The sequence below is a fragment of the Phascolarctos cinereus genome, unplaced genomic scaffold (assembly GCF_003287225.1).
Source record: "Phascolarctos cinereus isolate Bilbo 61053 unplaced genomic scaffold, phaCin_HiC Scaffold_3;HRSCAF=262, whole genome shotgun sequence".
NCBI lineage: Eukaryota > Metazoa > Chordata > Mammalia > Diprotodontia > Phascolarctidae > Phascolarctos > Phascolarctos cinereus.
This window is the reverse complement of record NW_027555736.1, coordinates 132,682,328-132,699,374: the sequence shown is the minus strand read 5'-3', so window position 1 is coordinate 132,699,374 and position 17,047 is coordinate 132,682,328. Positions and strand designations below refer to the sequence as shown.

General features: G+C 36.6%; 1 protein-coding gene across 1 annotated transcript in view; it reads right to left on the bottom strand.

The window, feature by feature from the left end:
- The window catches only part of LRRC28 (leucine rich repeat containing 28), a 188,392-nt gene that overhangs the window by 12,318 nt on the left and 159,027 nt on the right, over nucleotides 1-17,047 (bottom strand). The window contains exons 8-9 of the mRNA XM_020964020.2: nucleotides 5,055-5,230; nucleotides 3,289-3,448 (exon numbers count right to left, since the gene is read on the bottom strand). Of these exons, the coding sequence (XP_020819679.1) occupies nucleotides 3,289-3,448; nucleotides 5,055-5,230 (336 nt within the window). The remainder of the gene's footprint in view (nucleotides 1-3,288; nucleotides 3,449-5,054; nucleotides 5,231-17,047) is intronic.

The window sequence follows — 17,047 nt, the reverse complement described above, 5'->3', positions numbered from 1 at the left end:
CACAATTCTATCAAACTTGGTCATGTGGCTTCCCAGGCCACAGCAGATTAAGTCACAAATTAGAAAGGAATAGGGAAGAACTCCTATAAAGAAGTATACTGACACCAGGTAAAAATGACAAGAGATACTTGGGCAGAGTCAGGGCAATTAGTCCTAAAAATTCAAAAACATAATACACTGTGACTAAGTTTTGGTTGGAAAAAACAACTTTAGAACGCCCCTGTAGTTCACAGAATTTTTAATCGAAGAAAAGACCTTGGAGACTATACAGTCCCAGATAAAGATATCATCATAATATTGTACAATAATTAATATAAAAATTATGACAGTTAGTAGGAAAAGGTCAAATTATGCATGGTATATATTGAAATTTTATCTTATATTGTGGGTGGGCATTAAAGTCACAATGAGAGGTAAAAATCCTGTATAGTTAAAATTACCTGTTTCCTATAGCAGGTCTCCAACATTCTCTAGGATATTAGAAGCATTGTTACATTGGGATGAAGATTGGCCTGAAAATTGAGTGGATGAGGTGCCAGTGCTCACCTGCTAAGCGCTCTGTTATTGCCCCTCTTCTCTTTCTTTCCCCTTTCTTTCCCCTCTCTCTGCCTGATGCAGAGAAGTGTTTAGGGGATAGGTAGGTAGGTGGAGGATGAGAATAACGAAATCTATTGGTGGGGGAAGGGGATGACTGCTAGGAGAGCAAGAAGGTACAATGATGTTTCTAATATCAAACTCACTCTGAGACACAAATACATCCAGTGGCTTCTCAAACTCTGTTGCCACTCCTTCACCAAAGGCACTCACCTCATGCTTTACTGAGAATATATAAGCTACTCGTGAAATAGCCCCCTTCATAACTTCCCGTCCCTGAAATCATCTCCCATTCTCTCCTCTTTTATTCCAGGTATCCTCACTAGTTTCAAAAATACACCTAGCTGTGTGACACTAGTCAACTCACATAACCTCTACCTGCCTCAGTTTCCTAAACTGTAAAATGGGTATAATAATAGTACCTACTTCCCAGGGCTATTGTGAGAATCAAATGAAGTATCTGTAAAATACTTAACACTGTGCCTGGCACATAGTAGGTACTTAATAAATGCTTGTTTCCTTCTTCCCAATTGGGCATTTTGAACTAGATATTTTATAAGCATCTCAAACTCTGCGTGTCTGCTCATCATACCTGCCCAGCCCCTTGCTCCCCATAGCCTCCCTCTTCCAAACCTCTCTATTTTTGTTCAGAGGACTACCAGCTTTTCAGTCACCCTCTGGGTGCTCAACCTTGAAGTCATCTTTAACTCCTAGTTCTCCCTCCCCTTACATATTCAATTAGTTGCTGAGTCTTGTCATTCTACCTCCAGAGTAAGTCATGTCCAACTCCTTGTCTCCCCAGCATGGCCACAAGCCTAATTCAGGACCTCGTCAGTTCTTGCCACCCCTATTTCACAGATTTCTCACTGGTCCTCCTGTCTCAAGTCTCTGCCCTTTCCCATCCACCTAGCGCACTGCTGTCAGGGTGTTAGTCCTAAAACAAAAATTCTCTGCTCAAAACACTCCACTAGCGCCCAATTTCCTCTAAGATCAAACACAAACTCCTCTTTTTTGGCATTAAAGCCTTTCACAGACTGGCTCCAACCTGATTACAAATCACTCTTCCTCCTTCACTCTATGGTCTAGGCAAACTGACCTTTCTGTTCCAAATGCATAACACTCTCTTGTTTTTGTGCCTTTACACAAGCTGTACCTCTCCCTCTGTCCCATGTCTGGAATGCAGCCTCTCCTCATCTTAGCTCAAGTACCACATGAGTCCTTAACCTGATCTTCCCAGATGCTAGTGACTCCCCTCAAATGGTCTTTTATATATTTTGTCTAAATATTCATATTTATGTAGCTGTGGTCTCCCCAACAGGGACAAGGCCCATTTTACTTCTATCTTTGTATCCCAGCACAGTGTCTGGCACACAGCATATGCTTAATAAATGCTCGCTGATTTATGGACTGAATTGCCCATATTATTTATTTCTCTCTCTCTTTTTTCCATGCACATATAGTTATGTAAATTAACTGTGCGTTTGACGTGATTCCCATTATATTCCTTTTTAGAATGTATATTTTTGACAAATATTTGCATTAGAGACAAGAAAGGTATAAATGTATACGCATTTTAAGCTAATTAAATATCAGCAAAAAAATCTTACGTGGTGATATCTGTAGACAGTAACATGAGACTTCCTTAATAAGGCAATTTTGAATTGCATTTATATGTTGTACCTAAAAACAAGCCTAGGCTAACTGCAGAAACAAGCAAGAAATATATGGATGGGTGGCAACATGTATACATGGAATGAGTATCCACAGCAATGACAACAAAGATCCTCATGAATGTCTGAATTGCATTAAAATGATGATTATAAAAAGTTTTGAAATGAGACAAAGTAAACTCAATTTGTCTAGAAATATAGAAGTAGTTAATTAATTGAACATTTTAAACGCAGCTCCCTAAATCTATAAAATACATAAGCTAAAGGTATATTAGTGAATGTTTAAAAAATTGTCATATCATGACTACATATGTATAATCTATATCTAACTGCTTGCCATCTCAGGGAGTAGGGAAGGGAGGTAGGGAGGGAGAGAATTTGGAACTCAAAATTTAAAAAAATGAAAGTTACACATTTTTACACATAATTTGAAAAAAATATAAAAATTTTCATATTAAAAACTATCATGTTATTTTTAATAAAGCATTTTATTTTTAAAAATCTCTGTGCTTTTCTTTAGTGAACACACATCAAATATCAAGGCACTTAAGGAAGGGTTGAAGAGGTAAAATAGAAAATAAAAACCCAACACCCCTTCTCCCCGCAAATTCCAGGGTGTGGATTATCTGATGAGCCACACGTTCATTGGTTAGTAATATCTACTACCCCAAAGGGCTGGGTTAGCTATCTTATATAACTTATTTTTTCTTTCTTGGCATCCCTGACTGCCTAGAGGCTATTATGAACATGAAAGATGAGTAAGAAAAAACATAAAGAATAATCTAGTTTACATATTAACATGCTGAAAAAAATTCAGCATATTACAAAAAAAGATCTGATAAATAGCACTAGTCTTGCTAATATTAACAATATTCTCATTTCATTTAAGATACATCTCAGAAAACATATTGTGGACTTTTAAGGATGATAAGTTAAATGACATTCTTTTATTCTATCTAAGTTTTTCCTTGTATTTGACCCCTGTGTAAGGCTGAAATCTCAGTGTACATTTTGCTGTAATTACCCCTGATGCAGCCCCGCCATTGGTGTCTCTCTCAGGGGAAAGAGCTTTGGGTAGACAATAGTAAACATCGGCTCACTACAACGGTGACAATGTCCCAGAGGGCAGTGTAGCAGCTCCAGGAGACTTTTGGGTAATGAGATTGGAGACAGGAAGTTCAAATCTGGAAGATAAGATAAAACCATATAAATAAAATAAAAGAACAATTTTAATCAACATCAGTTTTTTTAAATGATACTTTCCTTAATTACCAAATATGTTCAACTTCATTAATGGTACCATGTTTATTCTCTTTGTTGTTTGCTATGACATTTTTGTCTTAAGTAAAAAATGGACACTATTTGGAAGTGAAAGTATTTCTATATTTTTAACAGAAAGATGAAAACAAAAACCACATTTTAAGAATGACCAGAAATAATACCTATGGACATAAGAAGAAAGAAAAATAAAGATAAAAAGTTATAGAAGTAAATATAAACATTTCTAGGTGTGAATTCACCAGGAGAATGCATTAAAGATTTCTAAGAGTCAGAAAAAATGACTAGTATTGAACAATGATTTATCAAGTTCACTAAAGCTACTTACTTATTAGTTTAAAAAATGAAACTGTATTATATTTATTTTCATAAGGAAAAGTTGGAATATTATAAAGAAAGCAAAGAATAAAGAAAAAATTTTAATCAATTAGCCTGTCCTCAAATTCTCCCAGAAGTTGTCACTAATTAAAGATGGTACTTGTAATACTGATTTGAGTTTTACGAAACAGATTTTTAAAGATGCAGCTTAAAGCATGATCAATTTTTACAAAAATGAAATTTTTAATGGATCACTATTATCAAACGAAACCTAAAATACATTTGAATTTGTCTTCAAAACAAACACTAATTACCTAGATATTTTCTTTATATTTTCTCTATGGATAAGGATTCAACAAGAATTCTTTAGCAAACTGTAATTTCATCATAGTTAAATCTGTTTAGGTTTTAAAAACAATTTTGATCTATATTAAAATTTACTATGAACTATGAATACATGTGCCTGGCCCTTTTTTATATAACAAAAGCAAAAGTCAGTGATTTTAAAAGACCTGGCTTTTGAACTACTTTTCCTCTTTAATGTTATCTATTGTTTTCCGAAAGAATCCTGAGTATCACTCCCACAAATACTGTAAAATCCACACACACCAAATATTTTCCAAAGCATGAAATCCTTCAGTTGAATTTGAACATGAGTATCTCATGTGCATGCTTTAGAACTAGAAAAGTCATGGGCCAGTTTTCAACAACGACTTTCAATTGGGGCAGAACTAAAACATCTCAGTTGTCAAGCTGTTCTGAAACAGCCAATGGCTCTTAATGTTTCTTTTTCTTTATGAATACCAAGATTGTCAGTTATGAGCAGGCTGAAAAGCTAGGAGTAAGCACTGTTGGGAGAAGCATTCCATTTTGCCTTAAGGATACACTCTTTTCAACTACTTTTCCAACTGAAAATTGGTCTTTCTCCACTTAAGTCAGTGAACAGTTTAAAGTCTTTTCATGTGGACTAAAATGTTTCCAATTTCTTTTGCATTTAAACCAGTCAAATTTTTACTTCTTATTATTGTCTTCTATAAATGAAGACATTTATAGGATTGCTATCTCTGTCTGCAATTAGGGATGAAAGGATCATCAGAAGACTTATAGTCTTTTCCACATTATGCATTAAAATAGAAATTGAAACAAAACCTTTTCCCCCTTTAATGTAAGAAATTTAAAAAAAATCCAATATACCTTTTATTAACTTGTAATAGGTGTTATACAGACTTCTCATGGCTAATTCTTGTAGAGGCAGGACATGATCTGTTTCTGTCCCTATAGATTTAACCTCCGCTGGGAGGAAAACAGTTAATTGCCCTGATGAGAATGAAAGCAGCTTCACCTCTGAAACTTGAATGGGAGAGCCACAGCTGCAGAGAAACAAGACATTCACAAAGTTGTGACCATTAATTTTTAAATGGCAATAAAAATGCAAAAAACAAAAATATATTTAAAATCAATGAGCTGTGCTTTGAGTACATAATTTTTCAAAACAAACAGATGCTAACCTGATTTTCTTAATAAAAAACCTGAAAACAAAAATATAAATTCATCAGGTCACTGCTTGACTAAATAAACACCAATTCCATAAGATATCTGGACACTTGCAACAAAAGTTGTGCAAATATTAGATTCTGTTTTGGACAATTAACCTTAAGAGGATCTAGACATTTTGCTTTATTCACTCAATTTTATTGTTTTTAGTACACTGCTCCCCAAATAAAATAGTTACTCCCTTCTGATGAAAAAGAAAAAAGGGAGGGATAAAAATGAGTAAAATCATGGCTTCAGTACCTTGGCTTACTATGAATCAGTCACCTCAGGAAAAACTGGATTTACAAAGAAAACTGAGTTTTAATAGCACTGGATATCTCCACTGGCTTTCTGTAAATCCTTTAGAAAAAATAATTACTGGCACAAATAAATACAAAACAATTTCTATTCCTTACATGTTGCCCCTAATTTAGTGAAGGGGAGCAATGCATTAGTGTTCTTTAATTGGAAAGTTAGTAAACAATTTTATTATTGTTGCCCTTTGTCTAGGATTATTAGAGTGGACAAAGCATCACATTTTTTTTCATTTTTAAAAATTCTGTTGATGTCTTTTGTTTATTACAAGTTTTTTACTGATATGCCCTAGGTCTTCCAGAACATTCTCTTGTAACAACAAAAAATAGTGAATGACAGTGGCTAAATCTGACAACACATGCATGATTATATACCTGCAATACCTGAGAAGTGGGAAGGGTTTCAACATTTATTCTCCAGGACCAAGACTGCTCATTGCATGCTATCTGAATTCAGATGTCTTTTAGTGTTGTTTTCATTTACATTTTCATATTCTTTTTCTTTAGACAAATATTATGTGCTAATAATATCTTGGCTCCCCAGAACACAAAATTAGATAAAAATTTACATTAGCCAGAAGTAGACAATGAAAGAAAGAACATATTGGATTGTTAATCAGAAGATTTCAGCCCCAGGCCCCGATCTGAACCTACTAGAGTGTAACCTTAGACAACTTGTTTAAAGATTCTGGATTTCAGTTCTCATGAGGAAGCTGGACCAGAGGATTTATAAAGTACATGCAGCTCTAAAATACTATTATTTTAAGAATTTTCTACAGGGAAAATTTGACAGACCAGAGAAGACATCCTCACTGTTAAGCAATGTTTCCTTTTGGCACTCATTTCATTTGATAAGTATTTGGGTACCTGCTATGTGAAAGATACTATGCTAAGGAATCTTTTGGGGTGTACAGAAATGTATAATATATGGTCTCTGGATTCAAGTTTACAATCTAGTAGAACAGATAAGTCAATGCCTACTAGAAGCAATCAAATTAGCAACAAGCATTATTAAGTACCTACTATGTGCCAGGCACTAGGAAGACCAATTAGGCTGGGGAGCAATTCACATAGGGAAGAAGTATATTGGTATGATCTAAAATGAGCCATCAATATTTAGCCAATTCTTCAGGTCTATCATTATTTTTGTTGAGTTTTTTTTTTTGTAGTAATATATTGTATGTCTATGTGTCTTGGTAGATGCTCAAATATTTTATACATTCTGTTGTTATTTTGATTTCTCTTTTACTGCTGGGTTTTGTTGATAAATACAATTGGTAATATATGAAAATGCTGATAATTTATGTGTTTTTTTATTCTGCAACTTAGTTGAAACTATTATTTCAATTAATTTTTAGTTGAATCTTTAGAGTTTTCTAGACAGACCAAGAACTCTTAACTTGAGTTCCATGGAGCCCCAAGGTGGGTATGGATAGATTTCAGGGGGTCTGTGAACTTAGATGGAAAAAAAAGTCTTCATTTTCACTACCTTCTAACAAAAATTTAGCATTTTCTTCAATAATGAGTACAGGAAACAAACTATAGTAGTATTAGCAGTACCTGTACTAGAGACAACCAATAGAAATGGCAAATACTTTTGTATCACATTACAGATGTTGAAGATGTCCTGAAATATTACTAATGCTAATCACTATTTCAAAAGAAGAGCGGGTTTATAACTGAAAAAGAGAAGTTTCTTCATAACTGAATAAACCTAACCTGGTATCTGTATACTCTGAATAATAGCTAACATTTATATACTCCTTTAAGGGTTACACAACACCTTTCATATACTCTCTCATTTAATCCTCACAGTGTGAGGTAGATGTTCTCACTGATTTTCTAATGATGAAGAATGTGGCCTATTCATGTCTGCCTATCCTATGGATCTCTTTCATAGTTTATCAAAAGCTTGCCACAGGGAGTCTCAGCACACTGGAGGTCATCCTTATTTTCTCCTAATGTAACAAGGGCACAAGTCTGTTCACTCATTATCTCTTGTTCTCTCCATCTGAACAGCCCATCCTCTCTTCCAAGCAAATATCTCCTTGATAACACCTTTTATTTCTAATTGGTCTCCTTAGAGTTCCTTGTTGGTCATATTTTAAAGCCTACATAATTTCTTTGCAGGGAGCTGAATTCCAAATCTTACTGCTGTATGTAATACTGTAGAATGCTGGTATTTAGAAGATGGACTTATGATTTCACGGGAAGATGGGGATCAGTAAAGAAGCTTGCAATTTCATGAAAGTAGTCCAGCCAGTCCACTCTCCTGTAGCAAGCATCTTTAAACAGGAAGCAGTGTGTTAATAGCTGGAGAGGCAAAAACAGTCCCTGGCATCAAGCTTCCATTCTAATGGAGGAGACAACATGGAAATCAATAGCAATAAAACATACAGAGAGAGTAGACCCAAGGTAACCTGAAAGGAGAACTATTTAGCAGCTGGGGGCATTGGGAAGGGCTTCTTGCAGCAGGTGAGCTTTGAGCTAAGCCTTGAAGAAAACCATGGAAACAAGATGGCAGAAATGAGGAAGAAGAGACAGCTAGGACAAAGGCATGGAAAAGGGAAATGGAGTGTCATGTGCTAGGAAAAGCAAGTAAGCTAGTGTACCTACATCACTGGTATGTAAAAATAAAGTATAAGAACCCTGAAAAGGCAGGAAGGAAGAGATCAGGTTATGAAGAGTTTTAAATTAGCAATAGAGGATTTTATATTTGATCCTGGAGGTATTAGGAAACCACTGGAATTTGCTGAGTGGGGGAGGGGGGAAAGATTTGTGCTTTATAAAAACAAGTTTGGCAGCTGAGTGGAGGCTAAATTGGAGTGGGGAAAAACTTCAGGCAAGGAGACCAATTAGAAATTTATTTTAATAGTCCAGGTGAGAAGTGATGAGCTTCCTGAACTAGTGTTATAGCTATGTGATTAGACTTATCCCCTCAGTTGAGGACCTTACCTCATAATTTTCCAAACTTCTCATACCTTCCCCAAATCCCACACTCCCCCAAACTTTCAGGTAAGGACTTTGCCTCATATTTCATTGAGAAAATTGAGGCTATTCACTGAGACCTCCCTCTTTCCCCTTCCTTCTCATCTCATATCACTCATGTTTTCCCCTCCACTATCTCTTTCACCCCTGTCTTGCATGAAAAAACGCACTTTTTTTTTTGGTCAAGGCAAACCACTCTACATTCACAGTGATCCCATTTCTTCCCATCCTCTCCATTAAGTTACCCTTGCTTTTATCCCTAATCTCTAATCTTCAGGCTCTCCCTATCTTCTGACTCCTTTGCTGTCTACCAACATACTCATATCTTCTCAATCCTGGGAAAAAAAACCCCAACCTTATTTAATCCAACTATCACTGTTGGCTGTGTTCTGAGCTGTGTCTCTTCCCCTTCTTAGCTAAACTCCTTAAGAAGGCTATTTTACATTATAGGTTTCCAGTTTCTCTTCGCTCAATTGTTTCTAAACCCTTCATAATCCTTGCCTAGATCACTGGAAGGCTCCTGCTAGGGCCATTCATTCTATTGTGCTACCTCATCCTCTTAGGCCTCTCAAAATTCCATCCTAGTTGCCTTGCAACTTGGTATGCCTCTCCCCCTTCCCAATTAATACCTTGGGAAAACTCCACCTTGAGGTCAAGTCTCTACATAGGGAAAGGGCCCAGAATCACTGCTATTCTCCACTAGCAACCTGCCTCACATCCGTATCTAGTCCCCTCAGTGAAGATGATAAACAATCACAAATAATTTCTCAATGATCAATACTCCCTACCCCCAACTCCATCATATTCTCCCCAACAGTGATTATTATCCTATACCTATCATTGTATAAACCCTGTTTTCTGTCTCCCACTCACTGCTCCCTTATTCTCATTCTCCTCAAACCAGCCCCTCCCTACACCTTCACCTCCTACTCCAATCTGCCCATCCCTTCCACTATGCTCTCAGGAATGTCTGTGCCACAGTTAAGAATGCGTCTTCCATCTTCTTGCACTCCCTGAAACCTGGCTCCCTCCTGATGATACAACTTCCCTGTACACCCTTCTCAACACTGATTGTACTTTCAATCATAACCCCCAATTCACTGGTTGCAGTAGGGGAGTTGGCAACCCCTCCACATGCTTAAGTGATTCCATTCCTTCTAGTCTTCTCCAGCAGGCTTCCTCCTCTAATACCCACTTTCCCATTAGTCTCTTGATCTACTATTTGCTTCCCTACTTCCTACAAACATACCCATGTCTCTCCCATCCTCAAAAAACCCCTCATTTGATTCATCCATCCCCAATAATTATCATCCTGTATGTCTTCTCCTCTTTTTCTTGGCTAAACTCTTCAAGAAGACCCATCTGCATTAAGTGTTTCTACTTGCTTCCTTCTCACTCTCTTAACTCTCTGCAGTCTGACTTCTGACCCATCATTCAACTGAAACTGCTCTCTCCAAAGTTACCAATGAGCCCTTACCTGCAAAATTCAATGACCTTTTCTCAGTTCCCATCCTTCTTGCCTCTCTGCAGCCTCTGACACTATCCATCACGTTCTCCTTAATATACTACTTCTCTCTAGTTCCTACTTGTCTTCCTTCTCTTCCTACGTATCTCTTCTCTTCCTACTTGTCTGACTCCTAAGGTTCCTTTTTCTGAAGCTTTATTCAAGACATGCCCAAAAACCGTGGGTGGCCCCCAGAGTCTGTTCTGAGCCCTCTTCTCCCCCTTTACTATTTTACTTGCTGATCTCATCAGCTCCCATGTACTTAATTATCATCTCTTTGCAGATGATTCTCAGACCTGTTTGTTCAGCCCTAACCTCCAGGCTTGTATATCCAATTGCCTACATTCACCATCTCAAACTCAACATGTCCTAAACTGAAGTTATTATCTTTCCTTCCAAACCCTTCTGACTTCCAAATTCCCCTATTACCCAGTGAGGGTACTGTCCTCTTCCCACTCACCTAGGCTCACAATCTAAGGGAGCATCCTTGACTCCTCCCTCTCTCTCAACCCCCATATCCCATCAGTTCCCAAGCCTTGTGGTTCCTACTGAACATAACATCTCTCATATAAGTCCCCATCTTTCTTCTGACACTGCCATTACTCTGGTGCAGGGCTTCATCACCTCATGCCTGGACCACTGGTTGGTCTTCCTGCCACAATTCTTTCCCTAGTTCAATACATTTCCACTCAGTTGTCAAACTGACCTTCCTAAAGTGCAAATCTGACTATCTTCCTTCCTTCTCTCCCCCTCCCATGCAATAAACTCCTGTGGTTCTCTCTTAGCTTCATAATCAAATATGAAATTCTTTGTTTGGCTTTTAAAGCCCTTCATAACCAAGTCCCTTCCCACCTTTCCAATCCTCTTACACCTTACATTCCATAATTTAGTGATACTGACCTCCTTGCCATTCTTCGCACATGACACTACCATCATCCTACTCTGTGCATTCTTATTGCCTGGAACTCTCTCCTTCTTCATTTCTCTCTTCTTACTTCCCTAGCTTCTTTTAAGTCTTAGCTAAAAACTCACCTCTGCAAGAACCATTTCCTAGTTCTCCTTAATCTTGATGCTTTCCCTGTGTGAATACTTCCAATTTAATCCATTTATATCTTGTTTGTACATAGCTATTGCATTCTGTCTCCCTGATTAGACTATGAGCTCCATGTGAGCAGGACTTTTTTTTCTCCTTTTTCTCCTTTTCCCCCCAGCACTTATCATAGAACTTAGCATATAGTAGGGAGCTTAATAAATGCTTCTTGCTTGTTTGCAAAAGTGTGGGACACTGCATGTATTGTCAGTTTTTTCAGTGTTGATTTGTTTTACTGATTTTTCTTTCTTCCTCCTCTCTTTTTAAAAAAGAACAAATAAGGGATTCCTCTCTGGGAGGAGTGAAGGTGAAGCGAACATGGGAAAATTTAGACAATGTAAAAATAAAAGATACTAATAGTTCTTTTTTTTTTAAAGACAACACAGAGAGGTATGTATCATGTGTTCTCCTTGAGAAGATCTGGTGTGTTCCTAGCTTTACTGACAAATTGCCCAAACATTCCAGTTTATGGTACCTCAATACGATTCTGCTAATCAATCAACTAATAAGCATTTATTAAGAGCTTATTATATACAAGGCGCTGTGCTAAGTGCTAGAGATAAAATGTTAAAAGTGAAATAGTATCCCTAAAGAGTTTATATGCTAATGGAGGACATAACATGTACATACATAAATATATATACAATGAATACAAAGTACTTCTCCACCCCTCAGACGGGAGGAAATGGGTGATTCTTATGCATTAGTGCCCCTGTGAGTCTGTTCTCATTGGTGCTTTTTTCTTTCTCATAGGTAAGCCAACATGTGCTCTTGAGACCTCTGGTGCTTCTCAATGGTTTTTGCTCACTGCTTTGGAGATGCTTCCTTACATTTTGAGACACTTGATTTTTTCTTTTTTTTTTTAAAGCTTCTTACTTTTCTGGATTTTTGAGGCTGCTAGAAATCTGACCTTTAGAGGTATGAGGCATTATTGTACTTTATGGAAGTATGTTTTCCTGTTTTCATAAAATCCGAATGTAAAATAAGTTACAAAAACTGAATCAATTTCATTAGAAAAATTCAAGGAAACAGGAGTATAGTGCTGTTCAGATTAAATAATGGCTAACAGCAATGATTCTGGCCTTAGTCAAACACAGATCTGTTTATCGCTACCATTAGGACTGAAGGATTTTGGACATGAAACACATCTGCTCCACATACTCTTTCCTGTTTTTGGATCTACATTAGAGCTGCCTCCTTGTCTTTTGATTGTTTTCTTTTATCATATGCCTATTTAGTAATCTTTTATTCCTAAAACTCTAATGTTTTATTTAAATCAAAATGGTGCCTATGTTAGCCACAATACATGCCTTTGTGACCCAGTGTTTCCTACTTTTGTTTTCCTTTTTTCAATGGACCCTATCATATATTAGGAGAAACTTAAGATGCATATGATACAATCCACATTTTTTTCAAAACTCTGTTAGCCTTTGCCACTTCCTCAGAAAACTTGAAGGCATTTGTTCCTTTCTGACAGATCTTATTTTTCCCTAAAGGACCATTTTCATTAAAACAACAATAAGGCACTAGTAGCTCTCAAATATTTAGTTCACTTTAGGGTCCATATACATCCTAGGCCTACTTGACTGAACTGCAACATAGTCATTTTTGCTAGTACCCCAGTATTTTACCACTTCATTTCCCCCTTGGTCATGTAACGGGATCTACTGGGCTAAAAAGTGATCTATATTTATATACTGCCCCAACAACTTATATGTTATCAATCAAAAATTTATTGAGCATCTACTGTGTACTCAACCTAAATATATAACATAATGCTTGCCCATAAGGAACTTAATATCTAGTTTGGAAACCTGACTGAAACACACAAAATGAGTAAACAATACAAGACCAAACTGTCTAGTATAAATTATAATGGTGTAGGGAATTTGAGAAATCTAAAGTAGCCACAAAAGTCTATAGAAAATGTGGGACTTGGGATAAATCTTGAAGGAGTTTGATGAGTATAGAGAGTAGAATATTTAAAGACATAACTAGGAATTTTTGTACCTTGAGGTAAAACATACCTAGGATATAGTACAGAGCAACACAGAAGGCAACCTGGTAAAGGAAGGGGATGTACAGTGTCACAGAGTGAAGCAGACATTCCTGTGGGATAAGACTCCTGGATTCAGTGAGGCCAGTCTGCTCTCCCACCCCCCAAATTAGCCACTTGGTAATTATTGCAACTAATTATTCTTGATAAGTAGGTGCTAAAGTAATTTCTCCCTGGTACTTCTTTGTGTTAATACAGTTACAGAAACTTAGTTACATCATTCTTAGAGGCTGCGAATGTTAAAATACTGTGGGTTGGGTTTTTTCCCCCCCTCTCCTATATGCCAATATAATCATAGACCAAACACAGGACTGATATTTGATAAATTTTTACATTAATCCAAGTTATTTAGTTAGATACATTTCTTTGGTCTTCCCTGACAAAAGTATCTTTATGGAAATAAACATAGCTTAGAGGTACAAACTCAGCATATATAAAGACTGGTTGTTCTAACTTGTCAGAGTAAGACTTTGGTAAATTGACAGGTACCTTGATTGTCCTGGGTTAAATTCCTAAAATGTTTTCCCTCTGTTTGATAGATTTGTATTAAGTTTTTGATAAACGCATTATTGTACTAGAGATACACTAGATTTAACAGCTGATGGGTTGATCCTTTTTTGAATGTTGTAATTTTTAACTTTAACTTTTCTTTACCCTCTTCAGACACAACCTACAAGTTACTTCTTTGCTACTCAAAAAATTTTAAGAATTTTGTGAAGCTTTTTCTAATTTAACGTGCTTAAGCTTATTTAAATTCCCAGGGGTATTTTGGACACCATTTCCTTAGCAGTTTATCATGTCTCTTTTTTATATGAGAGTAACTCATAAATGCATTGAAACATAGTGCATTGGAATATATAAGGTCATATGAATGCAATTCTCTTTTCTTCTTTTCCTTAAAATTTTAACTGCTAGGGGCTAAGTCTTTGCTGTAAGTAATTTATCCAGATACTTTCCGAAGACAGATATCATTGTTGTAATTATTAAATCAACAAATGAAAATAAAATGTAAATTTAATTCTTATTCTAATTTAGTGACTTCTGTAGTGTGGCCAAAACTGACCTTAAGTGATAAGTGAACAATTTATTAAATGAAAATAATAAAAAAAACTCTGATCCTTCAAGCAGTTTCTAGAATTTTTTTTGTCATTATAGTTAATCTACTTTGAAAATGCATAAATGTAATTAATCATATGAGTTTGAGGTGCAGCAGAACATTCATAACTTTTAGATTAAACTCAATCCCTCCATAAGAAACCAGGTCTTCTCTTTTCAGTTCTCTCTTTGCTCTTATGTGACTTCTTGTTACTTCTCTGTCATCATCAGGCAAGGCTGTTGATATCTCAGCCCCCTATAATCTTCTTCTCCAACTCTAAATTATGAAAGGAAGGAATCCAGGGCTGGGGCAAATACTTTACACTTTCATTCCTCTAGTATGGTCACTTTCACGGAATAGTTCACCCTAGACCCAATGGCTATGGTCTGGGAAAGTCCCAGGAGAGGAAGACTTTTCACCATTTTTATCTTACTCTTTTTCCCTTGGGTTCCTGACCTGAGGTTTTTTTTGCCTCACTCATCATCTGGGACATCTACAACCTTGGCTCCTGGAAATTCACATTCTTTCTGTTTTTCTCATTTTCTTCTCCTCTTCTTCTATCTTCTCTCAAGTCACTGTTTCTATTCCTGGCTTGTCTGCCTGAATCAAATATTACTAGCCAGATTTTCATCAGATTGCTCAGCTTCTATCAGTGAAATTGATTCTTCTACCTATGGCTATCTTGGCACTGATGTATTACTGTTTCTTCTCTATCTCTATCTCAGGTGATGAGTCACACATGGCCTATGTTTGGGTCCTTCTTACTGGTAGTGGATCCTGTAGACTTACATTTTTTGACATAATTACAACATGTAATAGGTATATAGCAATATCAATAGTTTTCCTTACTATCACACACTGACTTCCTGGATTAAGGTAGATTGGGTGAAGTGTGCATAGAGGAAATCTGGGATGAAATTTTGATTGAGGGACCACAGTATAACATATCTCAAGGAGGAGAAGATGCCAGAGTCATGTAAAAAATCTCAGACCATGTTAACACTGAAAAATGCAACTGAAAGAATATCAGTAACTAACCACATATATGCCTATACTCCTATCTATAAAAAATCTTTATGAGTCTTATTTATATATGAAGCAAGGGTATCTTTGATGAGGGTACTAGTAGTGAACAAGTGGGCTTTCCAAAATATTAAACAACGGACCAAAATTTTATCATTTCACAATTAACTGAAAGATGTAAAAAAACTCCACATAAATCTCATGATTATTGTTTCCCAATTACAAAAAAAGCATCTCATTTGGTGGAACAAAACAGCACTTTATAGGCTCTTTCACAACAGTGTCTCTCATCCATACATCTACATAATCAAAGATTTCTTGGGAAGTATAACTATAGAAATAAATAACCCTCTGGCAACAAATATAAAGCAAGGCAGGCAGGCAGCAAGCATTTATTAAGCACCATGTATCAGGTACTGTGCTAACTGCTAGGGTTAAAAACAAAAGAAAAATAATCCCAGCCCTCAAGGAGCCCACATTGTAATGAGAGGGACAACATGCAAACAATTATATACATAGCTCCTTCCCCTTCCAGTCTTCTTATACCATACTCCCTACCATACATTCTTCAATCCAGTCAGTGACTGCCTTGCTTGTTCTTCCAGAAATAAGACAATAAGCTCTGGGCATTTTTTTCTGGCTGTTCCCCTAGCCTGGAATGCTCTCCCTCCTCATCTCTGCCCATAGTCTCCTCAACTTTCTTTACGTACCAATTAAATCTCATCTTCTACAGAAAGCCTTTCCCAATCCTTAATTTTAGTGTCTTCCCTCTGTTAATTATTTCCTATTTAGTATGTATACAGTTTATTTATACATAGTTATTTTTTTTTGTCTGCCCCAATCAGATTGTGAGCTGCTTGAGGGCAGAGACTGCCTTTTGTCTCTTTTTGTATTCTCAATGTTTAGCACAATGCCTTAATAAATGCTTTTTGACTAATACGTTTATCAGCTGACTAACTTGCTACATGCAAAATATATATTAAATTGGGAGTAATCTCATAGGGAATGTACTAGCAATAAGTGGCAGAAGACAGAGATAAGGAAAGGCCTCCTCTGAAGGTAGGTTGAGATAAGGAAGGAAAACATTCCAAGTATAGGGGACAGTCGGTGAAAATGCACAGAGTCAGGAGATAAAGTGTCTTGTAACAGGAACAACAAGGAGGCCAGAGTCACTGTATCATAGCGTACATGGAGTGGTAGGAAAGGGCTTGGTTATCAAGGGCTTTAAAAGCCAAACAAAGAATTTTCTATTTGATTTTGGAGGTAAGAGGGAACTACTGGAGTTTACTGAATGGGGGTGAGGGAGGAAAGGAAGATGGTCACACCTATATTTTAAGAAAGTCAGTCTGACAGCTAAGTGGAAGACAGACTAGATTGAGAAAAGACAGACAGGGAGACCAACCAGTAGGCTATTGCAATAGAGACCTAACTGGCCTGTTCCTCAGACCTCTACGTAAAATGATTTTCATGTAATATGAATTTGCCCCTACCCACCCACTACACTTAGTTTATATAACAAAGGCATATACAAAATAATACCTTTATTCAAGTCATAAAATGTACTAAAATGCAGGCATATTAAA